The sequence below is a fragment of the Paroedura picta genome, chromosome 14 (genome assembly GCF_049243985.1).
Source record: "Paroedura picta isolate Pp20150507F chromosome 14, Ppicta_v3.0, whole genome shotgun sequence".
In the NCBI taxonomy this organism is placed as follows: domain Eukaryota; kingdom Metazoa; phylum Chordata; class Lepidosauria; order Squamata; family Gekkonidae; genus Paroedura; species Paroedura picta.
Window position 1 is genome coordinate 33,705,597 of NC_135382.1, and position 15,641 is coordinate 33,721,237.

Sequence of the window (15,641 nt, forward strand, 5' to 3'; positions counted from 1 at the left end):
TACACAGAAGGGAGCCTGGCATGGTTTCCTAGGCAGAGAGCTGCCTTCTCTGCTTGTAAGGAGATGTATGAGGGTGTAGGGTTGGGGAGGAAGCTAATTTAAAGACCTGGGGGATTTTGCTGCAAGCTTTTGCCGGCCGTGCTTATAACTGGCAACTGAATCACAGCTGGAGCGGTGCACGCTCTCTCTCCCCATTGTACACAAGAGGCTGGCGACAATGCTCCTTGGGAGCGTGTCTGGGTTAATCAGACCCCACCACTATCCAATGAAAGCAGAAGAAAGCTGACTTGGTCCGCACGGGCCTGGAATCCCACAAAGATATAAACACGGGGGGAGTGCAAAGATAAAATCCTGCTGGCGGGAGGGGGTGGAAATTATCCTCCTTTTCTCTAATTGCCAATCGCCCTGGCCTCAAAATTTCTCCAAATTCTGTTGCATCCGATGGAAATGCACTGCCACCTAGCAACCAAAGGAGGCAATGACAGCTTCCCTGTGTGATCTTTGTGAAGGACACTTCCGGTCAGATATCCCTGCCAGGGTCTTCTCAGTGGTGGCCTCTCACCTGTGGAACGCCTGCCTTCCTTCTTGATGCTCACCTAGAGCTAAACTAGGGACAATCTTCGGGATCTCCTTCCCCAAAGACATGGCCTCATTCTTCCTGATTGGATTGGGGAGGGGAGTGACGAGGATGATCTGGGGGGTTTGGGGACCTGGGAGGAAAGGCTGAAGGACGTGAAAATGTTCAACCTGGAGCAGAGGAAGCCGAGAGGCGCGGTATCCAATGCAGCTCTGCCTTTACACACTCTCGAGAATCAAAAACACTGGAAGATCTCGTATCCAGTTTAAGAGAGGTGGAGAAATTGGGGGAAGAAACCACAAAACTTTAGACATGATGGGCTGCGGTTAACATTTTCCAGGGAAGTCAAGAGTTATTTTAATCATATTAAGAACCGAAGAATCCAAAACTTGTTGGGTTTTTTTTCCAATGGGTAATTTTTTTCCCTGTTCTGTTTCACGTTTAGTCCTTATTTGGAAAATAAAACTGGTTTTGGAAGAACCAGCTGTGTTCTGCAAGACCTAGGGGGTGAGGGTGTCCATCTTTTTCCTGCTAAGTTGTTCCTAGATTTCAGAGCTATTTTGCTCACTGAAGTCTCTCCAGCCAGCCAGCCACTTAGCTAGCACTGTTAAGAGAAATTCTTTTAGCTCCACTTCCCCATTCCTCTCTGATATCTAACAATCTGTTCTTTCTCTTCCTTTTTGGGGTTCTGGAGTCAGTCTGGAATGAATTCCATTTCGAGCAAAGAGAAATTTGAAGAGAGGATGGGCAAGCAGGGAGGGAGGTTCTGCCTCATTCTAGAATTTCCCTCTGTAGATGCTCAGAAGCAGGCAATGTCTCACCAACCATTCCTACCCTCCTGTTAAGAGTACAATCCTCTAGTGGTTAACATTTTAAAAAAAACCTTGCAAGGGCTGAAATTCCAAAGAGAGATCAAGGAGAAATGAAAGAGAAACTCCTCCTTTAAAAAGAAGGGGAAATGCTCAGCAACAAGTACGGGAAAATTCAGTCTACAAAGCCCATCAAAATACACAGGGTGCGTTTCTTGGCTTCAGAACCCCCCATAATGAAACCAGAGGGTCTGTTGGTCTCTTGCACCTGTGTTTAACAGGACAGCAGATTTATCCCAGGGCAAGTTAGCACGATTCAAAGCTCCCTTCACCAGTTGCAATTAAAAAGGTAAAGGTATCCCCCTGTGCAAGCACCGAGTCATGTCTGACCCTTGGGGTGACGCCCTCTAGCGTTTTCATGGCAGACTCAATACGGGGTGGTTTGCCAGGGCCTTCCCCAGTCATTACCGTTTACCCCCCAGCAGCAATCTGGGTCCTCATTTTACCGACCTCGGAAGGATGGAAGGCTGAGTCAACCTTGAGCCGGCTGCTGGGATCGAACTCCCAGCCTCATGGGCAGAGCTTTCAGACTGCATGTCTGCTGCCTTACCACTCTGCGCCACAAGAGGCTCTTCCAGTTGCAATTACGATCTTATAAATCTGACAGTGAAATCGGATTCACTTCTACATTGCGTGGGTTCATCTTCAGGGTTTGCCTTGGGCTCCTCTTTAACGTATAAAGAACAGATCCAGAGCCAAGGCGTAAAAGAAAATAGGATACAGAATTGCCTTAAAGGAAATCCACGACGAAGAGTCAGCCGTGTCCATAAAATACCGATTTATTAAAAGATTAGAACTATACACATGTAAAGCTTTGATATAGCTGAGAATCTATGTCATAGAGGAAATTTAAGTTAATTAAGATACCGCGTCGAATCCGGAAGGAACAATAACAGTTCGTAACTGCGTGCATTCCCGAAGAAGCTGCTTGTGTAGGATTTAAAGGATTTTGCCTTTTCTTCCTTCTGCCGTGGGCAAAATGTTACACGCTTTGCTTCTTGGCAGACAGCTAGACCAATAACAGTCAGCAGACTTCCAAAAACCCCATCCATAGCAGAATTTCCACCAGGAGATTGTGTGACCTGCCCTCCCCCTCCATCGAAAGAAAAGAGAGGCTTAAGTGTCCAGGAGGCCACCAAATATCCAAAAATTTGCTGCCAGGCTTGAATGCTGCCAATGAGATCATCAGAGGATCAGTCTTTGGTTGATGATTTTTCTGTTTATTTCTGCCAAGGCCACCGAAAACACAAAAGCTTTTTCATCAGAGAGGTTTGCGTACATGTCGACTTCCTTCTCTTGTTTTTCTGCAGAAGAAGAGGGGAGGAGCAGTTAGTTACCCTGCCCTGCCAGTTTCCTTGGCGTACTATCATATGCTCACAACGAACTTGTGAGGTAGACCAGGTGGAAAGAGTGACCTGGGAGGACCTCCTGATGACACCTGGGTTTTGGCCATTGTGTGTCACAGAATGGTGGACTGGATGGGCCACTGGCCTGATCCAGCACAGCTTCCCTGATGTTCTTGTAGCTCCAAGCATGTTCTCAAATTACACAACATCACTCTGTAGTTTCATGTGGGTTTAAATTTAAAGCACAACAGCCCAGCTGGATCAGACTAGTGGTCCATTTAGTCCAGCATGGTGCAGTGGTTAACAGTGGTGGCCTCTAATCTGGAGAAGCGGGCTTGATTCCCCACTCCTCCACATGCAGCCAGCTGGATGACCTTGGGCCAGTTGCAGTTCTCTCAGAGCTCTCTCAGAGCCTCACCTACCTCACAGGGTGTCTGTTGTGCGGAGAGGAAGGGAAGGCGATTGCAAGCCACTTTGAGACTCCTTAGGATAGAGAAAAACGGGATATAAAAATGGACTCTTTCCTCTTTTCCACATAGGGCCAACTAATGGAACACAGAGGTCAAGGCCTTCTCCTGAGCTTTGATTCTCAAAATCGTATCCCACCCACCCACCCTCCAAAAAAATCTTGTTGGAAATACTGGACTGGAACCTTAAGTGTTATACCATGAAAAAGGGGTCTTTCACATTACCTTAAAAACCCACACACATTCCCCAATGCATCATGCTCTTTTCTCATGTGACACACAACTTTGTAAACATTGTAAACTGGGTACTCATTTTACCAACCTCGGAAGGATGGAAGGCTGAGTCAACCTTGAGCCGGCTGCTGGGATCGAACTCCCAACCTCATGAGCAGAGCTTTCAGACTGGATGTCTGCTGCCTTACCACCCTGCGCCACAAGTGGCTCATTGGACTACTCTCACGTAAAAATGGTGGAGTGGACAAGGACTGCTGTATTGTTACACACATGTAAGGATCCCTGGAGGGGAAGCATGAACGGATCCCACTGATAGTGTGATCATCAGAAGGAGCGCAACACACGTGTAAAAAGCTACCTCCGTTGCTCTTTTTAATACCTCTTTCTTCTTCGTGTTTTTTGGCCGTGGTGGTCTTCGGTCGCCCCCGTCCTCTCCGACTGTGATCTGAACAGCTGTTGGATCGTGACCTCCGGCGGTTTTCCAAGTCTTTGTTTATCACTGACGTTATCCTCTCTCTTTTCACTCTTTCCGTCCGCCTCCTTTTAGCTTCGCCTCTGCTATCTGCATTGAGAGATTTATTTATTCTTTGAGAGCAGAGTTGAAGTGACTGGCCCGCAAACTTTCCATCTCTGCTTCCCACCCGCCTCAAAATCTTCCCCTCGATATGATCCACGTTTCCCCCTCGATGCAGAAATTTGGCAAGAAGGATATTCCTACCCGGACGGAATTTTGAAAACATCGACCTAAATGTTTCAGCCCCACAAATAAGTTCTAAATAACAAACAGACCTCCCTTGATACGTCCCCCAATTTGCAGCACACCAATGTGGTGGAGTGGTTAGAATATAAAGCTAGGGCCTGGAAGACGCTCCGTTTTGCCCTGGAGGGGCCTAACCTATTTCTTGGGGTGATCTCAGGGGTGATGGTGGAGAAAAATGTAACCTATTTCGGGTCCCCATCGGGGAGAAAGGGAAGGTGTGAAGGAAGGCAACAGAACAACAAGGATCATCTTCAATTGGCCAAACGCAAAAAGAAGGAGGGAGGAGAGAGAAGGGGAAGGAAGTTAATTTAGCCAAATTAGTTGCTAAGTGAAGAGTTGGTTATTTTAGGGTTTTAAATTTAGCCTTCTGTGCTAACTCAGACAGCGAGAGGAAAGACGTGGAGAATTTATTTCGGATTCGTTACTCTTATTTTGCTTCTGCAAAATCGAAACGCATCTCCTGAACCGGGACCTCAAGGGTGAGATGGAACGCCGCCCAAAATGCGCACAAACCAAATAAGTACATACAATTGGGAGGTGATTCATCCTACCCTTTCCCTTCCCCCTCAAGGATGCCGACAAGACTTGCACAATGACGCAGGTGAGCTCTCTGGAACGCCAGCCGGTAAATATAAAGCCGGCGTTCTAAAGCTACGAGAGCCGCCGAAGGAAAACCCGTACAGCAAAATCAAGTACCTGCAGACTGTGGCAACCGCTCCGACCGCTTTGCATGCAGGAGCTTGCGACTAATAAATATATAACCACACGGACAGGATTTGCACGCAACGGGAACCTGGAAAAGAATCAAAAAGTTAAAGCGGCATTCTGAAGGGTCAACTTTTAAAAATCTCTATATATGATCTCGATTGCATTAATATAAACAAAGTTCTAGCAAGCACTACAGGGAGAGGCTCAAGAAACACAAGTTATGCCCCTCCCATCAAGTTGTTGGATAAACATAGGGGGCAGAGGGCTACTGGTGGCTCTTAGCCACCCTGTCTGGGGCAGTGATGCTCTGTAATCCTAGTGGAACCTGGCAGGTTTCCATGATCCAGTGGACCTGCTGGTGAATCCCCTGATGGCTCCTGGGTTTTTATCACTGTGTGACAGAGCGTTGGACTGGATGGTGATCCAATGTGGCCTCTTGTGCTCTTAAAACAGCCACATCATCTCCCTGCTGAATGGACACCCCGATGAAGTTCCAACTCATGAAAGCCTCGGCTGGAATGAAATTTGTTACCTTTTATGGTGGCCTCAAATGCTTCCCTTCCCATTCGGGGGGGAGCAAAGTCCTTGACCTAAATATTAAAAGGGACGAGAATAACGTTTGCTCCCCTAGAAGAACTAGACTTGGGCACCAGCTCTTCTTATAAAGAGATCCAGGTCTGCTTGCAAGGAGATTTTTAATACAGCATCGAACTTACAGAAAATGCAGGCTAAGCTCCCATCAGCTGGGCCTCAAGCTCCCACACAAACAGAGAGAGAGAAGCTTGCCAGAAGCCAAGGCCACATACATAAAACTGAGCATCTTATGTCCTAATGCTGGCTAGCAGTCAAGAAATCATCAAGCAAGCTATCTCAAAACACTAGGAGAAGCCAGGACGTCCTGCACCTGGTGTCCAGCAGAAGGAAAAGACAACTTAGCCTTTGGAGATAAGCATGAAAGAGAGAGAAACTCTCTGGGGATCGCCTGAACACTGTCCTCCCCTGAACTCAGGGCAACTAAACTCCAGCACGTAACAAAGATGGAGCTACCCAGGCCATATAGCTGTCTGTAAGTGAGTCAGCTGCTCTTCAGTTATCCTGGCCGAAAATACTGCAGGCTCCAAAGCTCCAAACTAGACCCTTGTACCCCACACCAAAAGCAAAAAGCCATCCAATTCTTCTAAAGTGAACTAATTTTGCTCCTTGCTAATGCATTTTGCTGTAGTCCTTTGAATCCGTTTTTCTGCAGACGTCAAAACGGAACGAGCTCCCAGAAGAGATCAGGGCCCTGTCTGGACTCTCAAAATTCCTCAGGGCGTGCAAAAGGGAGCTCCTCCACCAGGCATTTGCCTGAGACCGACAACATGTCCCCCTCAGACATCCCCTCCATGGCCTGCACCAGTCTGTCCTCTTTAAGGGCCTTAGCTAAGTCCGTCCCTGTTATATTGCTTAAGATCACTGAAATTGGGTTATTTAGATTATTATTGTTGTTGTTGTATTTGTTTATGTTATATATTAATTCGTTCCATGTATCCCCCGTGTTGTATGTAAACCGCCCTGAGCCATATAGAAGGGTGGTATGGAAATCAAATAAATAAACAAATAAATAAATGCAACCTCACGTACAGAGCACGACGACAGAACCAGGACAAGGAAAGAAATGGCCCTGCCATGTATATCCAAAAAATGCCAACTACTAGAAGCTTTTCTCAGCTAGTCAGCCTTAAAAAAAAAACAAAAAAAAAAACAGGCAAGGTGCAGCGTGGGAACGATTTTACCACATCACCTGCTGTTTGTGCTAGCTGATTGTGGTGCACACGCTCCCTAAATGACGTTCATTAAACGGCGTTATCTTGATGTGAAACCCAAGCGTGCAAGGAGGAAGCCGTGTCAACGCTCCAAGCAAGAAATGGCTTCGTAACGGCCAAGCGTCCGGCCCATTCCTCCACGCGGAGAATTGGCTGCTGTAGGTTTCAGCAGCGCAGGTCTCAACGGCATGCAGAAATGGATGTGTATGCTGCAAAATCACGCTGGGAGCTGATGCAGATTCGCTTACGTTACCTTTTTAATCAATTCGTTTTGGCAAAACTGGGGGGGCAGGGTGTACCCCGTGCTTGAACGGTTTCCAAATGTGAGCAAACATGGGAAAAAGAAACACCCATGCAACCATTGGTCAATTGGGAGGGGGGGGGAGAAAAGGATTTCTTCTGCCATTTGGAATCGCAGCCAACAGTTAGCGACGGAAGCAAAACTCTACTTCCTGTGTCCCGCAGGTGCATGCTTACGAGAACCCAGGCCCTCAGAAATCAGATTATTACTCATCAAGTATGCATTTCAGGTCCACCAAGCCTTCGTGTGGTTAACAAGGGAGCCCATTCACGAGGCACCCGAAAGCCGACTGGCAGGGCAGCCAGCATGAAAGAGCTAGCAGGGGGAAACTGTGCAACTTTCCCCTGAATATTCCCCTTTGTGTATTTAAAATATTTCCCTGCTCCCTTGCCACCAAAGCGCCAAAAATTGTCAAGCAGGTAAAAGGGCATTTGAAATAACATACACATTAAATAATTCAACTCAAAACACACACATACACACACCATAACACCAAAAACCAAGGAACAGGGGCAGTGGTTTATTTAAAACAGCAGCATTTTAGAAATGTGCCATCCCTTAACCCTCTGGGCATACAGTCCAAAAATGCCAGGTGCCAAAATACTGATAGGAAGGCCCTTCTTCTCTCGCCTGGTTCCCAGGGATGAAGAAGCTTCAAATCGGGAGATTTTTGGATATTTAAGCATCCAAATCAGCGCAGAGGAGCAGACGCACCCACCAGGCCTCCTCCAACGAACCCATTTCCAAAAGCAGCTTCCGGCACGGCACACGCCCACTATCCACAAAGGCTTCTGTCGCTTGTGCACCAGCCCAGGCGCATGCACAAGACGTCCGGCTGCAAAGGGCAGGAAATACAAACGTCCTCATCTGGGGAATGAGAGATTCTCGCATATGAGCAGTCTGCCCCACGTATTGCTGGAGCACGGCTTCCGTCTCGGTGCAGCCGTGAGGGCTCTCTTTATTGAGCTGACTGCCTGTCTCTTAGGAGACTGGACCTCCACACTGGGTGATTAATTGTGCCTAGTTGCCAAAGGCTGTCAGTTGGAAGAACGCCCTTTCTTCCTCCGGCACAAGAAAAGAAACAGGCTAGAGCAAGTTATGTGCAAATGCATGCCTCATTCTTAAGAGCACAGAGGGAGGGGGGAGTGTTTGTGCAGGAAACGCTCTACCGCAGGTTTTGGATTGAGATTTAATGCAAACCACTGCATTTTGCTGGATCAGACTAGTGATCCATCTAGTTCAGCATCCTGTCTCACACGGAGGCCAAATGGTCCCTCTGGATCAGGGGTAGTCAAACTGCGGCCCATTTGCTGGCAGGGGCTCATGGGAAGTGTAGTCCACGGACATCTAGAGGGCCGCAGTTTGACTACCCCTGCCAACAAGAGGGCAGAGAGACCAAGGCCTTCATAAGAACATCAGAAGAGCCCTGCTGGGTCAGACCAATGGTCCATCCAGTCCAGCATCCTGTCTCACACAGTGGCCAACTGGTTTCTCTGGACAGCAAAGAACATAGAAGCTGAGGCCTTCCCCTGGCACTGGGATGCAGAGGTTGACTGCCTCTGAATATGGAGGTTCCCTTTAGTCCCCATGGCGAGTAGCCACTGATAGATCCATCTTACATGATGGATTTTAAAAGCGGTCCATTCCTGTTGCCATGGCTATGTTCGTTGGCAGTGAATTCCTCGTTTTATTCACTTCCTGTGTAAAGAAGTTCTGGATTTATTTTATTATGGGATTTTATACTACTTTCTACTTAGTAGTCAGATGCCTTGGCGGCTCTTGAAGGGGCTGAAAGGATATAAATCTTCTGTATAAATAAAATAAAAACATTTGTAGGGTTCCCCCTGCATGAGGGACAGTGTGGTACAATGGCTAGAGCAGGGGTAGTCAAACTGCAGCCCTCCAGATGTCCATGGACTACAATTCCCATGAGCCCCTGCTTGTAGTCCACGGACATCTGAATTGTAGTCCACGGACATCTGGAGGGCCGCAGCTTGACTACCCCTGGGCTAGAGGGTCCGATTGAAGGAACGTGAATTTGCAGAACTGCAGTTGGGTTTTCCAGAATTTCAACAGGAATTAGGTGAGTCAAAGACTGCAAGATTCCCCAACCCTTCAGTAAAGCCACCTCAAGTAATTTCTCCACACTCTTGAGAAACCTCCCATGAAGTGCTTGCGAACATTTAATCTACCGGCTCGGGAGAGACGGTCTTTTGAATGTTGACAGATAGCAAGCTAGCTATTCCACAGTGTGCTTGATGACGGTCAAATTCCCTGGCTCTCTGGATTTCATGTCTCCTCCCTCTTCCTTTAATGCACAGTTGGATGATATGAAAAAAAGGGCAGGCCGCGGAACTGAGAAATGCATTCCAAAGATTGTTCTTTTTAATCAGAATTTCATCTCGGCTAACATTTTAAAAAAAAGAAAAAGAAAGAAACTGAGAGCTTCCATTAAAATCAAAGCTGCCCTTGACATAAAGTCTACTTAGTGAAACTTCAATAAGCTTTTGCTTGTGCATAAAACCGTGCCGGCTCTAAGGAGATAGTTGCCAGGTTGCATCCTACAACTCAGCTGAGCTCAGAGCCTCCCCCCCACATACAAGGGTAAGAATCCTGCACCCAGAGGGTGGATACAGCCCACTGCCTTGTGTGGTGAAAAGGGCAGGCGTGCACAATGCCAGCTCCACTTCACACCACATGACCACATATGCTAAGAATTTAAATACATTTCTCCAGAAGAAGCACATGATGTTCTCTGCCACAGCCCAGCAGGAGAAAGGGAACGGAGGGGGGGGAAATCCTTTCCCATACCGGCGTGTTTTCATCGAGCCAGCAAAACTGCCTAGCCCAGCCTCCATTGCTCAACGACTCTTAATGGGAGAAAAATGCATGCTTGCTACATGATAAATTGCAGCGACTGTGTGCATGTACACACCCCGATGTCCCTGAGGCTACTGTGAAAAGCAAAAAAACCGAGCAAGACAACTTGAATTCAGCAAGAACTTAATCTTGCGTCGGTGTGGCGGTACAACTCCCAGGTACATCCACGGCATTCTAACCTGCCCGTGCCTGTGATCTGTTTTTCATCTCACCTGGATTTAAAAACAGGATTCAGTTTTGTCCACTGTTACCTTGACTTACCTAAATCTGTCCTTTTTCCTCCCACCCTTTCTCCTTGGCTTTTCAAAACCAGAGGCCACTTTTCTAGCACAGCCCAACTGGGAGTCAGAAAACCTCCGATTCTGGTACCAACCACCTCCGGTCAACTGTTGTTCAGACCCACAAGGGTTTGACACCACATGTGTTTCCCACCTTTCCATTAAAACAGCGATCCATTTAAAACAATCGTTTTAGACATTCGGATTTTATATTTCTACAAACAGGAAGTCCTGCCTCCGGCCGCTCACTAGGCCAGTAAGGAAACGCGGAAAATACAACGTTATTTAAAAGTTACAACCATGAAACAGACCGGAAGACTGACCAGATGATACTCTCAAGAGCTAAGAGATCAGGAGCAGATCTAAAACAAACCTGGTTTTGGTTTGTGAGTCTACCCAGCTGCACACGGCTGAGGCCCAGCCAAGCAACTGATTTTTTAGCGTGGTTCTTCAAAACAGCCAGAGCTCAAAAGCCATCCTTCGGGCAATGCCTCGAAGACTGAATGGGCATAAACCCTTTCAAAAACCAGGAAGCGAACAGGAAGCAAGATGCAAACAGCAAGCCTTTGTGTAGAATCTGCAGAATTTTGCATGAGACGGTTTCTTGCGTCAGAGCCGGTTACACAGAGCCGGTCTGGCTCGGGAGGAAAAGAGGAAATGACTTGACCTGGTTTTAGCAGGTTACAGATCAAGATAAGGGCACCGCTCTGAGCGTGCACTGAGAAAAACAAGGGCAACGTTTTGTTGTGGTGGTTTGAGCAGGAGTCGCAGAAGGCAACTCTGAGTGGATTCTCGGCGTGGCGTGGGAAACCTGGCCCTACAAGGCGGCGAGGCAATGAACAAATGCTCCAGCTCTGACACTTCCGAGTAACTTTTCCATGCTTGGGGAAGTACGTCCTTTGGATTGAACAAAACAATCCTGTCTTGAGAAGAGGGTGCTTTCCATGTTCCTCATTGTTGCTGTTTCAAGCAATAAAAATCCCTGTTGTGGTTTCTGGGTTCTCCCTTGGATGATGAATTAAACCCATTATGCTTGCACCACAGTTTCTCTACAAAATGTAAATTTTTTACCAAACATACGTCTCCATCTATTATCCAGCATAGCACATCCTACACATATTATATGTCTGAGAATAAATTGTACATATAAATACCAATCTGTGCATTAAAACAAGTGCATACGTAATACAAATGAATCTACCAAAACTAACAGCAAAAAGGCAGAGAATACAGACTGTTAAGAGAAATACATTTTAGATCAGCGAGCGAAATTAGGACTATTTATTCATCCTTACAGAGGGAACATCCGGCAAAGGACAGCCTGAGCGGATAAATTTTCCAGCTAAGAACATCTGCCATATTTTATTACACATGCAGCTGCCGCAGCAAATATATAAATTGCTGTCATTTCCTGCAGCAAATAGATAATATTTGAACAAAACAAATGCACGTACAACTATTTCTGTATTAATTATTTTTATCCTGGCCTTTCCTTACCCAAGAGCTATTTTCTATGGTGTCTGGCCTATTAAAAATGATTATAATCGAGAACTAAATATCAGTTATTAAAGGGGCAGAAAATAAATCTAGCAAGAGGGATTAAAGCCAGTAGATTTAAAATCAAAGCGGCCAAACAGAGAGGAAGGGAAACGAAAAACAGCCTGGGAGAATAAAGAGGGCTTTTCCTCATGCTCGAACGACAACAACGACAACAACTAGGCAAGCATACCAGGTGAAGGCATTGCAAAGCTGGGGAACCACAACTGAAAAGACCCTGCTCTCAGTTACTCTCCTCATTTTAAAAAAAGAGGGGAGGTGATGCAGGGTCCCGGAGGGGGGGGGCAAGTAGACACACAGGGAAGAAAGCAATCTTTTCGATGTCCCAAACCAACCTTCCAGGCACGGTCCACGGCATACATACAGGCATGTCATATGGTCACTAAAGAAATACCAGTGCATATAAGTTTGCCACATAAAGTGTGGAGGTCCCAGCATTGCTGGTGGTTACAGATGCTTGCCGTGTACAGCGATCTTAAGACATCAATAAATACAGGCCACTGAAATCAATACCTCCAAGAGCGACTGACCTTGGGTGCTTTACCTCTGTGCAAAATTAGAAGAACTGTGCATTGCAGACACACTAAATTATAGGGACCCATTGTGAGCACCAAGAAGTCTGAGGATGTGGCGTCAAAAGCCACATCCACAAATAACATCCATCTCGAGGGGGCAGGAAACAAAACTGTTCCTGTTTCCTCTGTATAAATACGTTTCCTGCGAAATATACATCTGCTTCTACTGCATTAAGGTCTTGCAGTGTACAAGCCTATAAATAACACAGATCTCTTCAGCAGGGCAAAAGCCAATAGCTTCACTTATATAAGAACAGAGCATGAAATTTAAGTATGCCTGGCCACAATGGTTTGGTCTCACAGCACTTTTATGTTTTTGTCAGCTCAAGCAATGGCCAGCAGTGGGCCACACACGACAGCAGTGACTGAAATATATATCTGTCCTGCATTTCTTGATGATAGGAACGTTGGCAGATTCAAACACTGGCTGCTAGGACAGCAAAACGTGGGCAGGAAAAAAACAAGCTCATCTGCAGGAAATGCAGTAGCAACTGCAGGGTTTGTTTTTTAAAAAGTGAAGCCAATTTAATTCTCGGATAGGGAATTCATGAGTCACAACTCTCCTCCCTCCCCATTGTAAGGTGACGATTCACCTTCCCATTTGGGAGAGAAAATATTCACATCTGCCCATTTCTCAGCCTGACTACACCTCAAGAAGCCACAAATGGATGCTTACGTTGCAGAATATTCACAGCACCACAAAATTTGACAGAGCTCATAAAGCACCAGAGCCTGACGTTTAAAAAGTTCCAGTCACCCTGCAAAAAATCCTCTCCTGATATGATCACGGAGGAAACCATCCAAAACCACAAGATCTGTAATGAAGCAGCTATATGCCAAGCCAGCATTTTAGAGCCCCAACAGCAAGTGAGCCCCCCTCTCTGTCCCCAACAAGGACCAGCCAGATCCTTACAGGGGTCATGGCTCAGTTGTGGCACAGCTGCCCAGGATACAGACGGTCCCAGGTTCAATCCCTGGACTCGCCAGTTGAAAGGATCAGGGACTAGGTGATGTGAAAGGCCTCCGCCCAAGTCCTTGGAAAGCAGCTGCCAATCTGACCAGACAGTCCTGACCAGGGGTAGTCAAACTACGGCCCTCCAGATGTCCATGGACAATTCCCATGAGCAAACGCTGGCAGGGACTCATGGGAATCGCAGTCCATGGACATCTGGAGGGCCGCAATGTGACTACCCCTGGTCCTGACCTTGATGGACCAACAAGGGTCCACTTTACTAGGGAGGTGGAACGGAGAGAACTCTCGCAGAGCTGCTCTGTGAGAACAGCCCTAAGAGAACTGTGAGGAGCCCAAGATCACCCAGCTGGCTGCATGTGGAAGAAAGGGGAACCAAACCCGGTTCTCCAGATTAGAGGCTGCCGCTCTTAACCAAGACCCCGGGCTGGCTCTCCTGTGGAAAGTGGCTTCATGTCCCTGGGAAGCCTGCCAGCATTGTCCACACGCAGCAGCCACCCCCTGGCATGCACAGATCCCCCTGCCTCTGCATGCAGGGAGTCCCTGAAGCTGTCAGGGCTGGAGATGCCAAATACACCTGAGCCCTTCCTAACCCCCCCTGCAGTCTGTCCGCCTCGTGGCAAGGCGTTCCAGCGAGCAAGCATGCCCGGCGTGCAACCGACCCGCTTTCCCCGCTCTTCCTGCCCGTGGCACCGAGGCGCTGCGCTCTGCAAAGGCGGGAGGCGAAGGTTTTGCAAAGCCCCGAGCCCCTCCAGCCTGCCGCTGCTTTTGCACCCGCGGCCGCGCCCCCCGGGCCCCCGGCGGCCTCACCTGCTGGTCGCACTCCGGGCAGGACTTGGTGGCCATCTTCACTTTCTTGGCCCGGCCGGCGGACATGCTCCCGCCCCGGCAGCCGCTGCAGCTGCCCGCGGGGCTGGGCTGGGCTGGGCCGGGCTGGGCAGGCGGAGAGCGCGAGACGCCCCGCCCCCCCTCCCCTCGGATGGAACGCGGCTCGCGCGCCGCCGCAGGCAGCCAATGGGAGCCCGCCCTGCGCGGCCCGCGCGCCCTCCGGAGAAGCGGGTGCCCGCCCGCGGCCTCTCCTGGAAGCTCGTTCCCGACGCCGGCCTGGAAACAGGAAGCGGTGGCTTTCTCGCGAAGCCACGCCTCTCGCCCGTCCCAAGGGCCACGCAGGGGCGGGGCCTCCAGTGACAGTCAAGAGCGTCCCGCGCTAGGATTGGCTAGAAGGGCGGAGCTTCGGGAAAGGGCGGTTGAGGCTGACAAGCCGCGCGGCTGTCAGGGCAGGATTGGGACTGCCGTCGGCTCACTGCAGCCGCAGCTGGGTGCTCTATCATCATCATCATTATTAATAAGAGTAACAATTAATAGTGAGTAATAATTAATAACTGTGAATAATAATAATTAATTTCTATGCCAATCTCTCCCCATGTGCGCTTGGAGCTGTTCATAACAATAATGAAAATTAATAACCATAATAGTGAGTAATAATAATAATAGTAACTAATAGTGAGTAATAATAATAATTTCTATGCCAATCTCTCCCCATGTGCGTCTGGGGCTGTTCATAGCAATAATGAAAATTAATAATAATCATAATAGTGAGTAGTAATAATAATATTAACTAATAATGAGTAATAATAATAAAAATTTCTATGCCACAACTCTCCATGTGCACTCAGGGCTGTTCATAGCAATAATGAAAATTAATAATAGTAATAATTAATAATATTAATTAATTTCTATGCCAGCCCTCCCCGTTTGCACTCAGGGTTGTTCATAGCAATAATGAAAATTAATAATAGTAATAATAACTAATATTAATCATTAATAATATTAATTAATTTCTATGCCACTCCTCCCCATTTGCACTCGGGGCTGTTCATACCAATAGATGATGATGATGATGATGATGATGATGATGATGATGATGATGAATTCCTAACCTACCTCACAGGGGTGTTGTCAAGATAAAACAGAGGTAGGAGAATAATGCAAGCTGTTTCTGGGACCCACCCAAGAGGATAATAGGGTCAAAATGAAGTACATAGTTATAGTGCTGTGTTCAGTTCTACTTTTATGCATGGCCTCCCTTTACCTTATTTTTTTTAACCCCTGCTGTGAATTCTCAGTTCTTCACTGAGAATCCTACGACTTCTACAGATAACTTTTTTTTTACTTCTTCTAAAGGTGGAAGAACAAGTGTTACCAGAAAACATTTAAAGCAAAGAGGGTGAATCATCTCCATGTTTCTAACATTACTACCCATCATGGTTATCTATCTGTGTCCTCTGGGTGTAGCCATTCAGATTATGTTTCT

At 47.3% G+C, this 15,641-nt stretch overlaps 1 protein-coding gene across 1 annotated transcript; it reads right to left on the bottom strand.

The window, feature by feature from the left end:
• Positions 1-2,209: 2,209 nt before the first annotated feature.
• C14H16orf87 (chromosome 14 C16orf87 homolog) lies at positions 2,210-14,350 on the bottom strand. Its single transcript, XM_077310138.1, has 4 exons — positions 14,138-14,350; positions 4,950-5,046; positions 3,873-4,055; positions 2,210-2,750 (listed from the first exon to the last, which is right to left on the bottom strand). Exons 1-4 carry the CDS (start codon positions 14,201-14,203, stop codon positions 2,632-2,634), a joined length of 465 nt encoding a protein of 154 aa, XP_077166253.1. The 5' UTR covers positions 14,204-14,350; the 3' UTR covers positions 2,210-2,631.
• Positions 14,351-15,641: the final 1,291 nt, after the last annotated feature.